The sequence below is a fragment of the Felis catus genome, chromosome D1, assembly GCF_018350175.1.
Source record: "Felis catus isolate Fca126 chromosome D1, F.catus_Fca126_mat1.0, whole genome shotgun sequence".
Classification (NCBI taxonomy): domain Eukaryota; kingdom Metazoa; phylum Chordata; class Mammalia; order Carnivora; family Felidae; genus Felis; species Felis catus.
Genome location: NC_058377.1, coordinates 63,753,863 through 63,770,354, shown reverse-complemented (window position 1 = coordinate 63,770,354; position 16,492 = coordinate 63,753,863). Strand labels below are relative to the sequence as shown.

Sequence of the window (16,492 nt, the reverse complement as noted above, 5' to 3'; positions counted from 1 at the left end):
AACCAACTGACACTTGCTAGAGGGAGGGGTGTAGGGGCAAAACAGATGAAGGAGTGTGGTAGATATAGGCTTCCAGTTACGGAATGAGTAAGTTCTGGGAATAAAAGGCACGGTATTCAGAACACAGTCAAGGATAACGTAATAGTGTTGTATAGTGACAGATGTTAGTTATACTTGTGAGCATAGCATAACTTATGAACTTGTGGAATCACTATGTTGTATACCTGAAACTAACATAACATTGTGTGTAATCTATGCTCAAAAAAATTGTAATGGTGATATGTGAGCATATCTGGCACAGTGTTTGACACATACTGTTTTAAATTAACAAAGTACACTTAACAAAATACAAAATAAACAGTATTGCTCATAATATCTTTAAGACTTGGGAAGGAGTCCCAAGTCTTCCATGAAGCTTTCCTTATTTTTTCTAACATCAAGCTTTTGCTTATTTATCCCCACACTATTAGAAAGAAACGATCTCTTCCTGTACTTAACTCCTATTTGGTGTGACAATATCTTGGTATAGCATTCTTCTAGCCTCTGTCTTATACTGATAATAATTCAAATATACATATTATTTCTCATACTAGATAGTAAGTTTCTTACACCATAGATATTTCTGTATATTCACAATTAATAAAAATTTATTATCTATTCAACAGTCAATAGATATTTGATGAGTAAATCTCTCTCTGAATGTATGTCATACTCTCAGTTGATAGTCACAGTGCCCATATCTTCTAAATCCTTTGCCATAGTCCCAATTTTTAAATACCCTATTCTTTCAAATTGTTTGATTTTTAGACTAGGTAAATATCATAGATTAGTTCTTCATATCCATTTCAATACTTTCTAACATGCTGAGGCTGGAACTTCAAACTAAAGTTTTCAGGTTTTCATTCATGTTTAGGTTCCTGTCTTGTGTTCATATGAGACTTTGATTCACACATTAGTAACATACAGAGGGAGGCAGAGTATGGGACATTCATTTATCTGATATAAAGTATGGCCAAAGTTTGGGAGCCAGTAGATTCTGGTTCATCAGCCCTGCAAAGGAAGCAGCAGCAACAGCAGCAACTTTCTCTATTGTGACTGAGAGGAGGGGATCCTGGAGGCTGAACATTGTTCCTGGGGCTCGCCTAATGTCCCCTATGCCAACTTTCACAATGATTTTAAAGAACCAAATTCTCTTTCTACTTCAACTAGCTAAGGTGAATTCTGTAACCTATAACAGAACACTGACAGATATAATCACCCTGGAAAAACTGCTCTATATTCTTTTTTGTTTGACAATTGGAAATATGATAGCACTTAATAGAGTTATTGGAAGCATTAAATTAGACAACACATATGTGAAGTCTTTAGCACATAACAGGCACACAACTAATTGTTAGTCTCTGTTTTCTGCAAAGAGTTGATCTTGCTCCTATGTATTCACAGATGTCCTTATCACCCTACTGACAGCATCCTTGAATTTTTAAAATAGAGATGACCTTACTCATTTGATTGACTAGGGTATTTGGGGGCAAAGGAATTAAAGTTTAGAATACTTCAAAGGTTTCTGGCATGAAACTTCAATGGCATGAAAGCTTCTACTTTCTAAGATATCTGGAATTATCTTAGAGTTCCAGTGTTTCAGTTATTGATAAGCAAATTAACCAAACCAATAAATTTTATGAATTGACAGAGCAGGGTTCCTTATAAGCCTAAATGGAAAAATACCATGTAAGCTCCACATTAGATGAATGGTGAAAATAACCACGTAAATATAGTAATAACTATTTTCTGATTGAATTTCATAATTATTTCACCTAAATTTATTTTTGATAAAGATTAATTGAATGGATAAATTGATATATTATATATTATATATTATAACTATGTGTTAAAATAAATCCACACATTAAAAAATTATTGTTATTCTTGCTCATGAATTTTAGTCAAGAAAATACATCCACATGAATGCTATGTAGATGACACCAAAATTCTACTTACGTTTGGTGGTGTTAACTCTAATAAAAAAAAGTATTTAACAGAGAACTAAGAAAAGTTCCAAATATTGGACAAAGCCTTCATCTGCTGCTACCACACACTTGCTGTTTTCAAAGCGAGACATATGCAGAGGGAATATTACAGGCAAAGACACATGCTGTCACATCAGATATGTGTCCTCAGTCTCTTAATTGATAAGCAGGCCTGGATCAGATCTGAGACACAAGGTCATTTCTTGTTCTGCTGACAAGTCTCAACAGCCTCTTTGTACTTCCCCCCAGACCCACAATGGCCCTCAAGGTCTTAAAACTTTGATAGTTAAAGGAGACATGGAAAGATTAAACGAGCAAAGAGGTTTTAATCTAAGGTTTAGTGCAAAGAAGCCATCAACTGCCTGTTCTATGTGCCCTTTGTCTTGTCTCCTGCCCTCCTTTGCTTGGGATCCCAGTTTGTTTTCTTCTTGGATCTCTAGAAATGCATATTCCTCCTTCTAAAACATCTTCCTCAGATTATTCTCAATAACTATTCACATGAAACACAAAAGAGAAGAGTATTATATGACATTTCAAAAAGAGTCAAGATAAGAGAATTTTCCTTAAAAGATAAGAGATAGAATTGGCTACTTCTAAATTTGCTTTACCCACCAAAGCTTGATACCTAGCCCTATGTGTAGTTGTTTGTCTTCCATGCTTGGGAGTACTCTTCTCTTGAGTGAAAGGAATAGAAAGAAAGTTGTGCTTCTCCCTAGAGTTTAGTGTACTGTTAACACTGTTCAATCATCTTTTGTGTATTTTGAGCCTCTCACTAGTACTTTCTGAGTAATATTAATGCCTTAAAGTCCTACATCATGAGTAATAGTTATTTCCCGAACAACCAGAGAGAAGGAAAATCAAGGCTTGCCAAAAGGATTAGGATGAATCACCAGGCTGATTTGCTAGGAAGATGTTGTTCTCTGTTTCCCCATCTGATAATCATATAGCATCTACTTTGTTTGTTGACATTCAGAGATCACTAGGGAAATTTCTCTAACTTCTTTGTCACTGTTGCTCTTGAAAATCCTATAGCACTTGTGAACCAGGTCTCCAAGGATGTGTCTTTTAAAGAACGGTTGTCTCTACTGAGCAGTGGTCTTATTGCATCCTTGACCTGTTCAGCTATAGGTTCTGCCTGAGTAAGGTCTGTGGGAAGAGTCAACATGCAAAGCCTGCCCAAGTTCAGTGGCAGGGAAACAGAATGAAAGCAAGAGAGAGAGGAATGGGAAGGGATATACCTCAAACAGCTATGGAGAAAAAACATACAAAACTGAAAAATTGCTCTCCTTTGGACTATCATCCAACAGGGGCATCCAACAGTCCCAGAAGTAACCTTTGCATTTTGGTTATATTGCATTTTTTTCAACCAATAGCAGAGTAATTTTTCATTTCTTTATAATCCATCTGGATCCCAAAGTCTTTCCCAGGCAAGGAGAATTACAAAGTCATGGAACTCTTGAGTTTCATAGAGAAACAATTTTCCAGGATTTAGATCAGTCTCTTTTTTATTTGCTTTCCCCTTTCTTTCCCTTTTCCTTTCTGTAACTTATCTGCAAATCCTTTCAGGTGGAGAGGCAACACAGGCCAGATTCTTTGAGTACCTTTCCACAGATCTGGCCACTGGGCAACTGAACCAAGATCTCCAAGCCAGACTCAACCAAGATGACCTACTTCACCCAGAATCCTAAAGAGAAGTAAACAATGCACTATGGTGAGACATCTAATCTTTTTTATGTAGATTTTTTAAATGTTTTGCTTATTTTTGAGAGACAGAGAGAAAGACAGAGTATGAGCAGAGGAGGGGCAGAGAGAGAGAGAGAGGGAGACACAGAATCCGAAGCGGGCTCCAGGCTCTGAGCTGTCAGCACAGAGCCCGAAGTGGGGCTCAAACCCACTATGAGCTCATGACCTGAGCCAAAGCCAGATTCTTAACCAACTGAGCCACCGAGGCATCCCAAGTAAGACATTTATTCTTAATTAAATATGATAAACTATTTACTTATTGAGTGCCAACCATGCATCAGGACCTGTGCTAGATACTAGAGATAAAAGGACAAACAACATGAAAATGGATAAAATTGGAATTTTCAAGAAGTTCACAAATATAGTAGTGGTGAAATGTAAGCAAAGTGATACATGTTATCATTATTATGATGCTCTAAGTTCCAAAATGTTACAAAACCAGATAGCTAGGGATGATGGGCAGGAGGTAGGTGATAGTGGGAGTGGGGTGGGGTTAGGGTTGATTTTATAAAGAGGATGGATCTGAGTAGGCACTTTACAGGTGGCAAGCGCTAAAAAGAATTTCAGGTAGAGGACAGAGTATGCACAACTGCACAGTCTTGAAGAAGGATGTTGCCCTGAAAAAAATACAAATTCTTGAGCTTTAGTTGAGTAACAAAAAAAGAAGATTAAGATATGATAAATGTGAGGGTCAGATCATGAGAGACCTGCTATGCAATGTAAGGAGTTCAGATGTACAGTTGTCACTATAGGATTTGAATTGGAGAGTTACATGATCATATTTATTTTAGCAAAATCACTCAGTCTGGAACAGGAATACTGTTTAGCGCCTATATGTGTTGTTTTAAATGGACAATATACTTTTTGCCAGACTCTGTATGGGTTCTAGCCCCTTGCAATGCATGTCCACCCTACCTCTGCTGAGACTTAAACTTTCAATATTCCTTTCCAGCCTACCCTCTACCCGATTGACACAAACTACCTCCCTTTATTTGCACTATTCCCCTAGTTCTCACCTAACTTTCCCTTCCTTCTACTTCCCACCTACCATCTTCCAAGTAATACACATCAATCTACTCCTTTAACTCAGCTAGGGAGCCCCTCCTCTGACCGAGCCAAGATTCATTTCCTAATAAAGACCTTCAGAGTTAGGAAATGGTGGTTAGATGGAGCACAACACGTCAGTAGCTGGATCAGAGGTCAATGTGCAGTGGGAAAGGCCATGTAGGTTTAGACCAACATGAGGGTCTAACGAGGGATGAGGTGAAAAGCATCATAGTACTAGGAGGTCTTAAATGTTAGACATACTTACAAGGCAGGTGACTCATGGGAAATGACTAGATAAATCAGGTTTTGGAACTTTAGGTTGATCACAAAGGCTTACATGGATGTAAAAGCTATGAGGAGCTTGGACATAAAAGACTTGAATAAAAAGAGAAATTGGTTTTAGTATGAGGGTCAAGATTGAAGATCAGGAGAATGGGTGACATGGTAAAGAAATAAAGAAAGAGCAGACTGTGGATACACAATTTGGGTGTGAACTGGGAGCATGGCAGTGAGAAGACAGAGAGGTGGGAAGCAATACCTAAAGAGGGAGGATTATTGCTTAGTTGAAAGAGTATAGATTTGGGGCACTAACAGTTTTAGCTTATAATTCCATTTCCACAGGCTTTTACTTGTATGAATTTAACCAAATTATTTACCCAATTATCTGTAATGTGGGACCAATAATATCTACCTTTATTAGGTTGCTGTGAGAATTAAATGAGTTAAAATATGGAAAGGACATAGTACAAATTCTGCTGTGTGATAGATACCCAGTTAATGATGAATATTTTTATTATTGGACAGATTATATTGGAGAAGGCAGAGATGAGGAGGGAAGGTGATGAAGGCCAAGTAGGAAAACTGGGAGAAAGTGAAGGACAGTAGTCCCAGGTGGCCCTCATTCATGTTCTCAGAATGGTGGGTGTATGTGAAGATCTAGGTCATGCCTGAGGAAATAAGGCAATATCAACTTCCTCAAAATTTCAAGAATAAATTACAAATCTCAAAAATCAAGGGAATTCAAGCTAACATTAGAGAATATGTAAAGTGGACTCATCTTGTTTTCTACATCTGGTCAGTGTGATAAGAGTTATTTTGTCAGATGTTGTAGGATTCTGTGCTGGAAATGGGGAGGGAATTAGTAAAAAGTTAAAAAATGTGAAAATGACTGATCATATATAACATCCTCCAGCCTTATCTTGATCCATTTCTCTCCTCCATGTGCCAATTTTTTCTAATCAAAATGCAAATCATTCCATCATTAACTTTTTATATCTACTTTGTGCCTTTGGATTTGCTATTGTTTCTCCTTGATATTTCTCCTCCACTCCAAAACTCTACAAGCTTCATTTCAGTTCAAATGGTACCTCCTCAGTAAAGGCTTTTTGAGTTCCTCTGACAAAGAGTTACTCTCTATCCTGGGTTCCTAATACTTAGTATTTGGTTGAGAATTAGAAAACTCGATATTCTATTGTAATGCTTATTACATTATATTCTAATTCTCTGTTCCCTTCTCTTTCTTCTTTACTAAACAGTGCCAAATTTATGTTTTTCGTAGTGTTCTCAGTGCCTGGAACTGTCATGGTAGGGTTGAAGGTGTGGGAGCTAAGGTTAGGCGAGGAGTCAGGGAGTGAAAAACTAAAGCTGACATTTTTAAAATGGTAATATCACCAGAAAGGTAGCAGTAATAGAAAATAGGCAATGTAGAGGAAAGAGGGATTAATTAATGGTACAGTGTTTTCAAGCAGATGCAAAAATATTACCAGTAAAGAAGGATTATTTTTAGAAAGACACATCATTGATTAACCAGATAAAAGTTGTAGGAAATGATTCAGATAAGAAGAATATGCCAGAAGCATTCTTAAAATATCAATAAGATCAGGTCATTTAACTGCTCAAAACCTTCCCAAGTGTCCCCAGTATACTGAGAGTAAAGGCCAACACGATTACACCTGCTTAAAAGGCCTGTGGTGACTCTTTCTCTCTCTCTAAAAAATAAATTAGGGGCGCCTGGGTGGCGCAGTCGGTTGAGCGTCCGACTTCGGCCAGGTCACGATCTCGCGGTCCGTGAGTTCGAGCCCCGCATCGGGCTCTGGGCTGATGGCTCGGAGCCCAGAGCCTGTTTCCGATTCTGTGTCTCCCTCTCTCTCTGCCCTTCCCCCGTTCATGCTCTGTCTCTCTCTGTCCCAAAAATAAATAAACGTTGAAAAAAAATTAAAAAATAAATTAAAAGAACATGAAAGGCCTGTGGTGATCAGCTCATCATCACTTCTCCTATCCCTTACTTCTCTGACTTCATCTCTCCGTTCCACTCATTCTACTCCAACCGTACTGGACTTGCTGTTCCTTACATTGTATCTCACCTTAGGATCTTTGAACTGCTTGTTCCCTTTGTCTGGAAAGCTCTTCCATCAGACAGCCAAATGGCTGTCACATTCTTCATGATTCTGCTCAATAAGGCCTATCCTGATCACCCTATTTGAAATATGAACCTGCTCAACTCTCTGCAGTTGTGATTTTCCTTACCTTGCTCTATTTATTTTATCCACAGAACATATCAGTTCTTACATTTATATCTCTATCGTGTATATTCAAAGTCCTGAGAAGTACCATATTTACTACCTGTATCCTTCTACTAGGATGTAACTTCTTAAGATTAGGGCTTGTTTTTGTCTGTTTTGGTCAGGGAGCTATCTCAAGCATCTAGAATAGTGCCTGTCACATAATAGGTGCTCAATGAGTATCTGTGAAAATAATGAATTTAACATAAAAGAGATGGGGTCTCTGATAGATGGTTTTCCTGAAAAATGGGATGTGTAGAGCAGATGGAGGGACTGGTCTTAGATAAGAAGTAAAGAAGGAATGAGCAAAGATGTCAGAAGGTGAGCATAATGACTTGATAGTGGGAAGCTGAATAAATATGTATCCTAGAGCTTCATTTGTAAAATAGAAGGTAAAATTGTGCTGAGTGTCAGAGAAAAGAGTGAGGATGGCAGATTGGAGATCAGAGGCAAGAGTCTTTGAGAAACGTGGAGAGTGAATTGATTTAAAACATTGTGTAGGATAGCCATTGTTTGTGAACGAGTTGAGCTCCATGACCATAAATTTATAGCAGTAATCATTTGTCTTCTTTTTATTAAGTTTATTTTATTTTATTTATTTGAGAGAGACAGTGTGAGTGGGAGAGGCAAAGAGAGAGGGAGAGAGAGAGTCCCAGCAGGCTCCGTGCTGCCAACACAGAGCCTGATGCTGGGCCTAAGCCAAAATCAAGAGTTGGACACTTAACTAACGGAGCCCAACTGAGCCACCCAGGTGCCCCTCATCTGCCTTCTTTTGTGAGTTTTCTCCAACAGGGCTCAGCTGCTCAGGTGCAAATAAGAAAGTCCCATTAGTTTTCTTCTGACGGCAATGTTAGGAACTTCTCCTATATACCTGAGTATATATCTTTTTTGTTTTAATGTTTATTTATTTATTTGGGTGAGGGGCAGAGAGAGAGAGAGAGAGAGAGAGAGAGAGAGAGAGAGAGAGAGAGAGAGAATCTTAAGTAAGCTCCATGCTGTTAGCCCAGAGCCCTATATGGAGCTCCATCACACAAATCATGAGATCATGACCTGAGCAGAAATCAAGAGTTGGATGCTTGACTGAGCCACCCAATTGCCCCAAGTATGTATCTTTCTTATGGCTGTAACACACTAAACTCTAATGGCTTGTTCACTTGTATCTTCTTCTCAAGACTTTGAATAGGGAAATATGACTTTTTCTTCTTTATATTTTCAAAATGCAGTGTGGGACCAGGCACCCAATAAGTATTCAATAGATCTTTCTCTTAACTACTAACAATACTATAAATTGTTTATGATTTGTTGAATTGTTTAATATGATATCCTTTTTTGACTTTTAAGGGAATTAAAATTTAGATAATCTGAGGTTTGCGTCAGATTATATACAGTTAGTCAGAGATAGATCATGGACTAAAATTCAGGTCTTAAAATTATATGTCCCAGTGGTCTGTAGTTTTCTTCATGCTTTAGTACACTCTGAGTACTGGGGCCCCTTTGTCCATGTCAAGTCTCTTGTTATGTTACTCTTTTGTTTTCTATGATTCCTAAAATACCAGAAATGAATGAGTGTGCATTTACATGTAAAAATTCCTTCACAACATTGTACTGTAATTGTTCCAGTTTAGGCTAGGTGCTTCTATACTGCCTCACAACTGGGGTAAAAATGACCTCCCTTAGAGAGTTGTTAAAATTAATTAAAGGATAACTCCTTTTTAGTGGAGGAAGAAGTCAAATTTGAGTTATATTTTACTGTGGTAATTTTTCCCACACACATAGCCAACTACTTTATTGGAGACCTGGGGGTTTTGGCCCACACAGTACATAATAAATCAGAAATCACTACTAAACACCTCAGAAATTTCACATCTTATGCTTTTCAGTTCCCTAAATTCTGCTTTTCCCTTTCCAGGTCATCTCTATTGGTCTCGAAAAAGATGTTTCTCTTTTAAGATTAATTTTGTTTATAATCTCAAGCCAACTTTTATCTCTACTTTTCTCTTCTATCCTCACTTGTGAAGAAAGTGTTTTTAAATTTCAGTTCTCTCTTTGATCCTATTGTGCTGTAGGAAACCTTCTGAGTTGTTGAATCTCCTGAGTCCCCACTCTCAAGGTAACTTCTTAAATGCAACTTGTGTTCAGCAATGTCCAGATTGAGGAGGGTTTTCAGAGTCAAGGAGTAGAGAGAATTAATCAAGTAACACTTCTGACAGTATCAAAATTTTGAACCAGTCTTTGAAGAAGATATAGATGAACTGTACAAATTAATTTGGAATCAAATGTGAACCATTTTATATGTATATATAAAACCATTATATATGTATATATAAAAGTATTTTATATATACATATATACATATACACATGTATAGATAAAATAGTATAGTATATAGTATATATGTATATATAAAATACTATTATTAGGAGCCATCTAAAAAATAAAAATGTGTTTAATTATTCAAGAGAGCAGACATTCTTCATTCAATTTTTAAGTCCATGGCCCTAAAAATAGGCAAGTAATTGTTAACTACTTTGGCCAGCATCCTGAAAAGACCATCCTGAAGAGTGCACCAAAGGCAGAAATTCTCCTGGTCAGGAGGGTGTTTTCCAGTTGATATTTTATTTTCTCCAGAATTTTAACTATGCTGCTTCCCTGTCCTGCCCTTGGCACTTGTTCCAACCATGATGGTCTTTTGCCTTATAACTGCCTGTGAAACCTGGAAATATGCTGATAAGGAAAGTATTTACTCCTAGTACTACCTGACGACATTTCTGACCTAGATCTGAAGGACTAAATCCTGAATCTGACCTCATGATTCTGCTTTGAGATTCATTGTTTATCTGTTTTGTGCTTTTACCAACTATTAAATCCTTTTTTATTTTTACAAGATTCTTATAATTATCACTTATTTCATCCAGTTGACAGTCATAACTTATGTAATGATTTCCTCACTCTTAGGTATCATAATGTTATGAACCTCTTCATACATATGGTTTCTGGTATTAGTTTGAATTAAATTCTCATGAGTAAAATTATCTTAATAAAGGGTATTATTGTTTTAATGACCTTTAAACTTGGTATATGGACTTTATAAACATTAACTTTAGCAAAATACATTAATTATTATTAGTTTATCAAAGAAAATTAAAATTTTCCTTTAACCACAGTTCCTTTTTTTTTAATTTTTTTTAACGTTTATTTATTTTTGAGACAGAGAGAGACAGAACATGAACAGGTGAGGGGCAGAGAGAGAGGGAGACAGAATCCGAAACAGGCTCCAGGCTCTGAGCAGTCAGCACAGAGCCTGACGTGGGGCTCGAACTCACGGACCATGAGATCATGACCTGAGCCGAAGGCGGACACTTAACCGACTGAGCCACCCAGGCGCCCCCAACCACAGTTTCTAATGCTATAATTTTGTAAGTGGGAAATTATGGTGCTGGGAGAGAATTATATATATATATGACAGCTCAAGCGTTTTTGAATATACAATGATATTAGAGGAATAGAGAGGGTATCTCTTCAGCCTCATTTATGTTTGCCACTATTTTTTAAAAAAATTTTATTTAAATTCTAGTTAACGTACAGTGCAATATTGGTTTCTTTGGATTCTTAACATTGTGTCTTTGGTGGATTTGTTTTCAGGCTCTGTTCTGACATCTGATTTTCTGGGGAGGATCTTGTGGCCTTTCAGGACTGCCAAATCACACCCTGGGACCAGATTGTGGCACTAGGGTTAAGTTTAATGATAAAGTACCTACAGCCTGAGGGCCCCTTGCTACTAATGTGGATCTCATTCTTTGATTTGTGCTATTTTCATTAAATCCTTTGTCTTTTGGTGTCTTAGTCATGTCAAAGGAAAATACCACCTATGTTAGTGAATTCATCCTGGTGGGCTTCCATACTTCCCCTTGGCTACAGGTTCTGCTTTTCCTTGTCTTCCTCATCACCTACCTGTTTGTGCTGCTGGAGAATTTGGTTATCATTCTCACTGTATGGGTTACTGGGTCCCTGCACAAGCCTATGTACTATTTTCTGGGCACCATGTCCTTTCTGGAGACTTGGTATGTATCTGTCACAGTCCCTAAGATGTTGGCTGGATTCCTACTTCGTCCCAATACCATCTCCTTCCTGGGATGCATGATCCAACTCTATTTCTTCATCTCACTTGCCTGTACTGAATGTGTGCTCTTGGCTGCCATGGCCTATGACCGTTACGTGGCTATATGTTGTCCTCTTCGTTATCCAGCCATGATGACCACAGGATTTTGCGTTCAGCTGACCATCAGTTCCTGGGTGAGTGGCTTCACCATCTCCATGGCAAAGGTATACTTCATCTCCCGAGTTGCCTTCTGTGGCAATAATATCTTGAACCATTTTTTCTGTGATGTTTCTCCTATCCTCAAACTGGCCTGCATGGATTTTTCTATGGCTGAGATGGTAGACTTTGTGCTAGCCATTTTCATTCTTGTGTTTCCCCTCTCAGCCACTGTCCTTTCCTATGGCTTCATTGTCTCTACCATCCTGCACATTCCCTCAGCCACTGGGCAGTGGAAGACCTTCTCCACCTGTGCCTCTCACCTTACAGTGGTGGTCATCTTCTATACAGCTGTGATCTTCATGTATGTCCGACCTCGAGCCATTGCTTCATTCAATTCTAACAAATTGATCTCAGCCATATATGCAGTCTTTACTCCCATGCTCAACCCTATTATCTATTGCCTGAGGAACAAGGAGGTCAAAGATGCCATCAGAAAAACCATGTCTAGTGGCCAAGCCCTTTTCTTGAGAGATTGTCTTTGCTAAAGAGACTCAGACATGCCTTCTCTTTTCATTTAACTTAATCTCAAAAAAACACTTACATTAGGTAAAAGTCTGCAATTATAAACACACTGACTTAGTACACAATTGAAGGATAAGAGGCAAAAAAAAAAAAAAATCAGAGGAAATCTCCTTTTCTTTCAGGCCTTAATTAAATGCTTCTTTTTCTAATGTAGTGAGTGAAATAACCAGAACTTTAAGAGACATATATTGATACTGGAGTTTTAAAGTAATTTTATTTTTATGAAGATGCTAAGAAATAATCAGTTATTATCCAACTAGTTTCTATAGTTCTATCCATTTTGATTTTGTTTTGTTTTTATTAATTTTTTTAATTTTTTTAAATGTTCTATTTATTTTTGAGAGACAGGGAGACAGAGTACAAGTGGGGGAGGGGCAGAGAGTGAGGGAGACACAGAATCAGAAGCAGGCTCCAGGCTCTGAGCTGGAGCTCAACTTTTGGTTAGTCAGCACAGAGCCCAATGCGGGGCTCTAACTCACAAACCGTGAGATCATGACCTGAGCCTAAGTCAGACGCTTAACCAACTGAGCCACCCAGACACCCCAATTTTGTTTTGTCTTAAAAGCCCTCTTTTTCTTAGGGGGAGTAAACAAAAAGAGGTTCTGCTATCATTAACTTCATGGCTAGGACCTGTTTATTGCTTCCTAGAGGGTTAAGGGCCAGGTTCCTTTTATAATCAATTGATGATATCTCATTTTAATCACTTCCTCAAATTTAAGAAAATATGAAAGAAAAGCTTCTTTTAGGCTGTAACAGAAATACCGCAAGGTAGACAGCATGCAACACTTATCATGGCAGAGAGAAAGCAAATTTAACATACATTTGTGTGTATGTATGTGTTTGTGTGTATAAATATAGTTATATATTATTATATGCAATATTTACACATAACAATTATGTAATTTTAGAACATAAAAATGTATAGAGTTTCAATAAACTATATGTATTTAATATATAACTTCATGCTTTAGTTTTCTTCTTTTGTTGGAATTTCTACATGTGTATTTTTCAGATGTTATAGAGTCAGCAGCTAGACCCTCAGAAAACCTAGTAGCAATTCATTAAAGCCCATTCCTTTTCAGGTAAAGGAAGCATTGACATTGACAAGAGGCCACAAAAGTGCTTTTCTTAGATGGTACTTGGCCTAGATGTGCAGCATTTTCCAAGGTTTCCGAGAACATTCCTCTTCTCATTTGTTTCCTTTTTGATTGTGGAAAGGCAGATGCAATATCCTACTATATACTTTCAGTCAGACATTATAAAATGATAGACAAGAGATGGATTCTGTCTGGCTCAGCAACAATATTGGATGAGTGAATTAATGAAATAGTCTGTCGAGAGTTTAAGGATGGCAGGCATACTATTTTACCCCAACACTTTGGAAACCACATTACATAAGTTTAATTGGGTTATTGATACCGTATTTGCTTTGTTTTGGCTTTATTTACATTGTAACTACATGGTCTTCCCATTTTGTATTAAGTTTTTGTATAACGTCACATGGGGTTGTTTTAATTTTATATAGATTATTATATTTTACAGACTGTGGTAGTTTCCAATTTACCTGAACCTGTTATTTCCTCCTGGTCTTCCTTATTTGTAGCCCAACAACTGTACATTCATAATAATATATATAATTTTTATTTTATTTATTGTTTTTTACTGTTTGCTTATTTTTGAGAGAAAGAGAGAGACAGAGTGTGAGTGAGGGAGGGGCAAAGAAAGAGAGGGAGACACAGAATCTGAAGCAGGCTCCAGGCTCTGAGCTGTCAGTACAGAGCCCTACATGGGTCTTGAACTCAGGAACTGCAAGATCATGACCTGAGCCAAAGTCAGATGTTTAACCAATTGAGCCACCTAGGTGCCTCTGTACCATTTTTCTTTAGTCAAAAAGAAGCGCTATGGGCCATGGCCCTCACACAGGCACTGAAAATAATATAAGATGCTCTATCTTGAATCATATCATTTCTACCCCATCTTAGAATTTTTTTAGTTTTTTTGTCAAAAGACAGCAGTGTTGGGGTGCCTGGGTGGCTCAGTTGGTTGAGCGTCCGACTTCAGCTCAGGTCATGATCTCACACTCTGTGAGTTCGAGCCCCGCGTTGGGCTCTTTGCTGACAGCTCAGAGCCTGGAGCCCACTTTAGATTCTGTGTCTCCCCCTCTCTCTGCCCCCCCCCCCCCGCTCATGCTCTGTCTCTCTCTGTCTCAAAAATAAATAAAAACATTTTTAAAAAATTTAAAAAGATAGCAGTGTTATGCTGTATATATTTCTGCTTGAAAATATTTGTTAATTCCTAATGGCCAATTAGTGCTATTTTGAAACCTCACAACATTATTTTTTATTCTTAAAATTCTTTTTAATTTTGGTTAGGTTAAGCAGCCCTGCCTGTGGTCATTTATTATTCTAATCTCAACTATCATCTATATTTATGAACTGACATTCCTTTTCTAGTCTAGACTGTCTGATTTTTAAAGTTTTCTATACAGCCATTAGATCAGTTGTTATACAAATCCTCTGTGTACTTACTTACCTTCTAATTTATTTGGTGAACTGGATTTCCAAGAGAGTTAACTTATTGTTTCTATAACAGTGCATTGTTCTCTCTCCATTTATGATGTGTTTGCTTTTTATGTTTCTTTTACCTTAATATTTAAAATATTTTACTTTCAAATGTTTAAAACATTCAGAAAAGTAGAAAAGGGTACAATTAACAATTTCATCCACAACTCAGATTTTAAGAATTAAAGATCAAAAACTATACGTAATTAGGTTTTATATTGTGCTACATATTTAATGTTATACTCCAGTTATAACTATGTTATTTTGTTCAAAATTCGAAGAGTGACATTCAAGAAGGAAAGACAGCATGACTTGTATCTGAAAAGAAATATGCAGAGAAGGAGGTGGATAGAAAAGGCTATAGTTTTCCTGGACATCCATCAGACAGTGAACCAGCAAGAAAGTGATGGATAAATTGTCAAAACTCAGGGTAGCCAGAAGTTTTCTAGGTGACTAAATTGGTAAAATTTTCCCTTTACTGCAGAAAAATGTATATTGAATGTACAAGTAAGGGTGCAAACAAATAAATAGAACCAGTAGGAGATGTATATTAAGAGATTTATTACATGGAGCTGGCTTATGCAGTTGTGGGGATGGCAAGGCAAATCTGAAATTTATAGGGCAGGCTGTCAGAAAAGGCAGCCCGGAAGTCTCAAGCAGCTAAAGCTGCTTCCCACAGGTGAAACTTCTTTTCCTCAGGGAAGTCTCAGTTCTGCTCTTACAGCCTTTCAACTGATTGAATCAGGCTCCTCTAGATTATCTAGAATAATCTTTCATACTTAAGGTCACCTGATTATGGACTTTAACCACTTCTACAAAATACCTTCACAGCAACACCTAGATTAATGTTTGTTTGAAAAATTGGGGACTAAAGCCTAGCCAAATTGACACATAAAACTGACCACGACAGTCCATCTCTTGTCAACTTGGCACTCATACACATCTCTTTAAACCACACCCTCTTCAAATAAAGACAATAACGAAGTCATACTTCTACCTACCACAATACAACTTAACTTGTGTACATTCTAACTGAAAATATGCTAACTCTTGCTCCAGAAGATGCAAAGTCCTTAGAGGATGTTTGCTCTTCTCCTGTAACTCAAATACTGTGATATAAAGTTAATTTCTTAACATATCTTATGTTACGTGGTATAGGGATAAAGGAGATAAGGAAATGAAAACATATTTGTGAGATATGTATATATATATATATATATATATATATATATATATATATATATACCAAATATTGTGTGTATTCATAATAGAAGAAATACTAATAACTAATAAACTATTATAAATCTCATTTTATTTCTGAAACTGCTCACAGGGTTTTAACTAGTATTTGTGATTGCCTTCTTCAACTACCCATTCCATATTCTTTTTGCTCTAAAAAAGCACCTCAGCTGTTCATAGTTTTTTGCTGGGTAGGTTAACCCAAACCTTCATTTCTGAAGAGTCTGAGTCATTAGATGTACTGTCTGGACTGGTTTGTTGTAATTTTCCATTAACTATAATCACAGTTGTAGTAGTTTTAAGAGATACCTAAGGAATCTCTTGTACCCCAGACATACTCCTTCCTTACCTCCATTATATAGTAGCAACCAATTTTCCCTTGGATTAGGATCAATCACCTATTGATTCAGAGACATGAGGAGAATAAAGTGACCAGGTGGCAGTCTCAAATTCCAGCTCAATGAAATTATTGTT

The 16,492-nt window shown here is 37.2% G+C and overlaps 1 protein-coding gene across 1 annotated transcript; it reads left to right on the top strand.

Annotated features, from left to right (window-relative positions):
- The first annotated feature begins 11,224 nt into the window (after positions 1-11,224).
- LOC101100753 (olfactory receptor 6) lies at positions 11,225-12,181 on the top strand. Its single transcript, XM_003992960.1, has one exon. The coding sequence runs from the start codon at positions 11,225-11,227 to the stop codon at positions 12,179-12,181; it is 957 nt and encodes a 318-aa protein (XP_003993009.1).
- Positions 12,182-16,492: the final 4,311 nt, after the last annotated feature.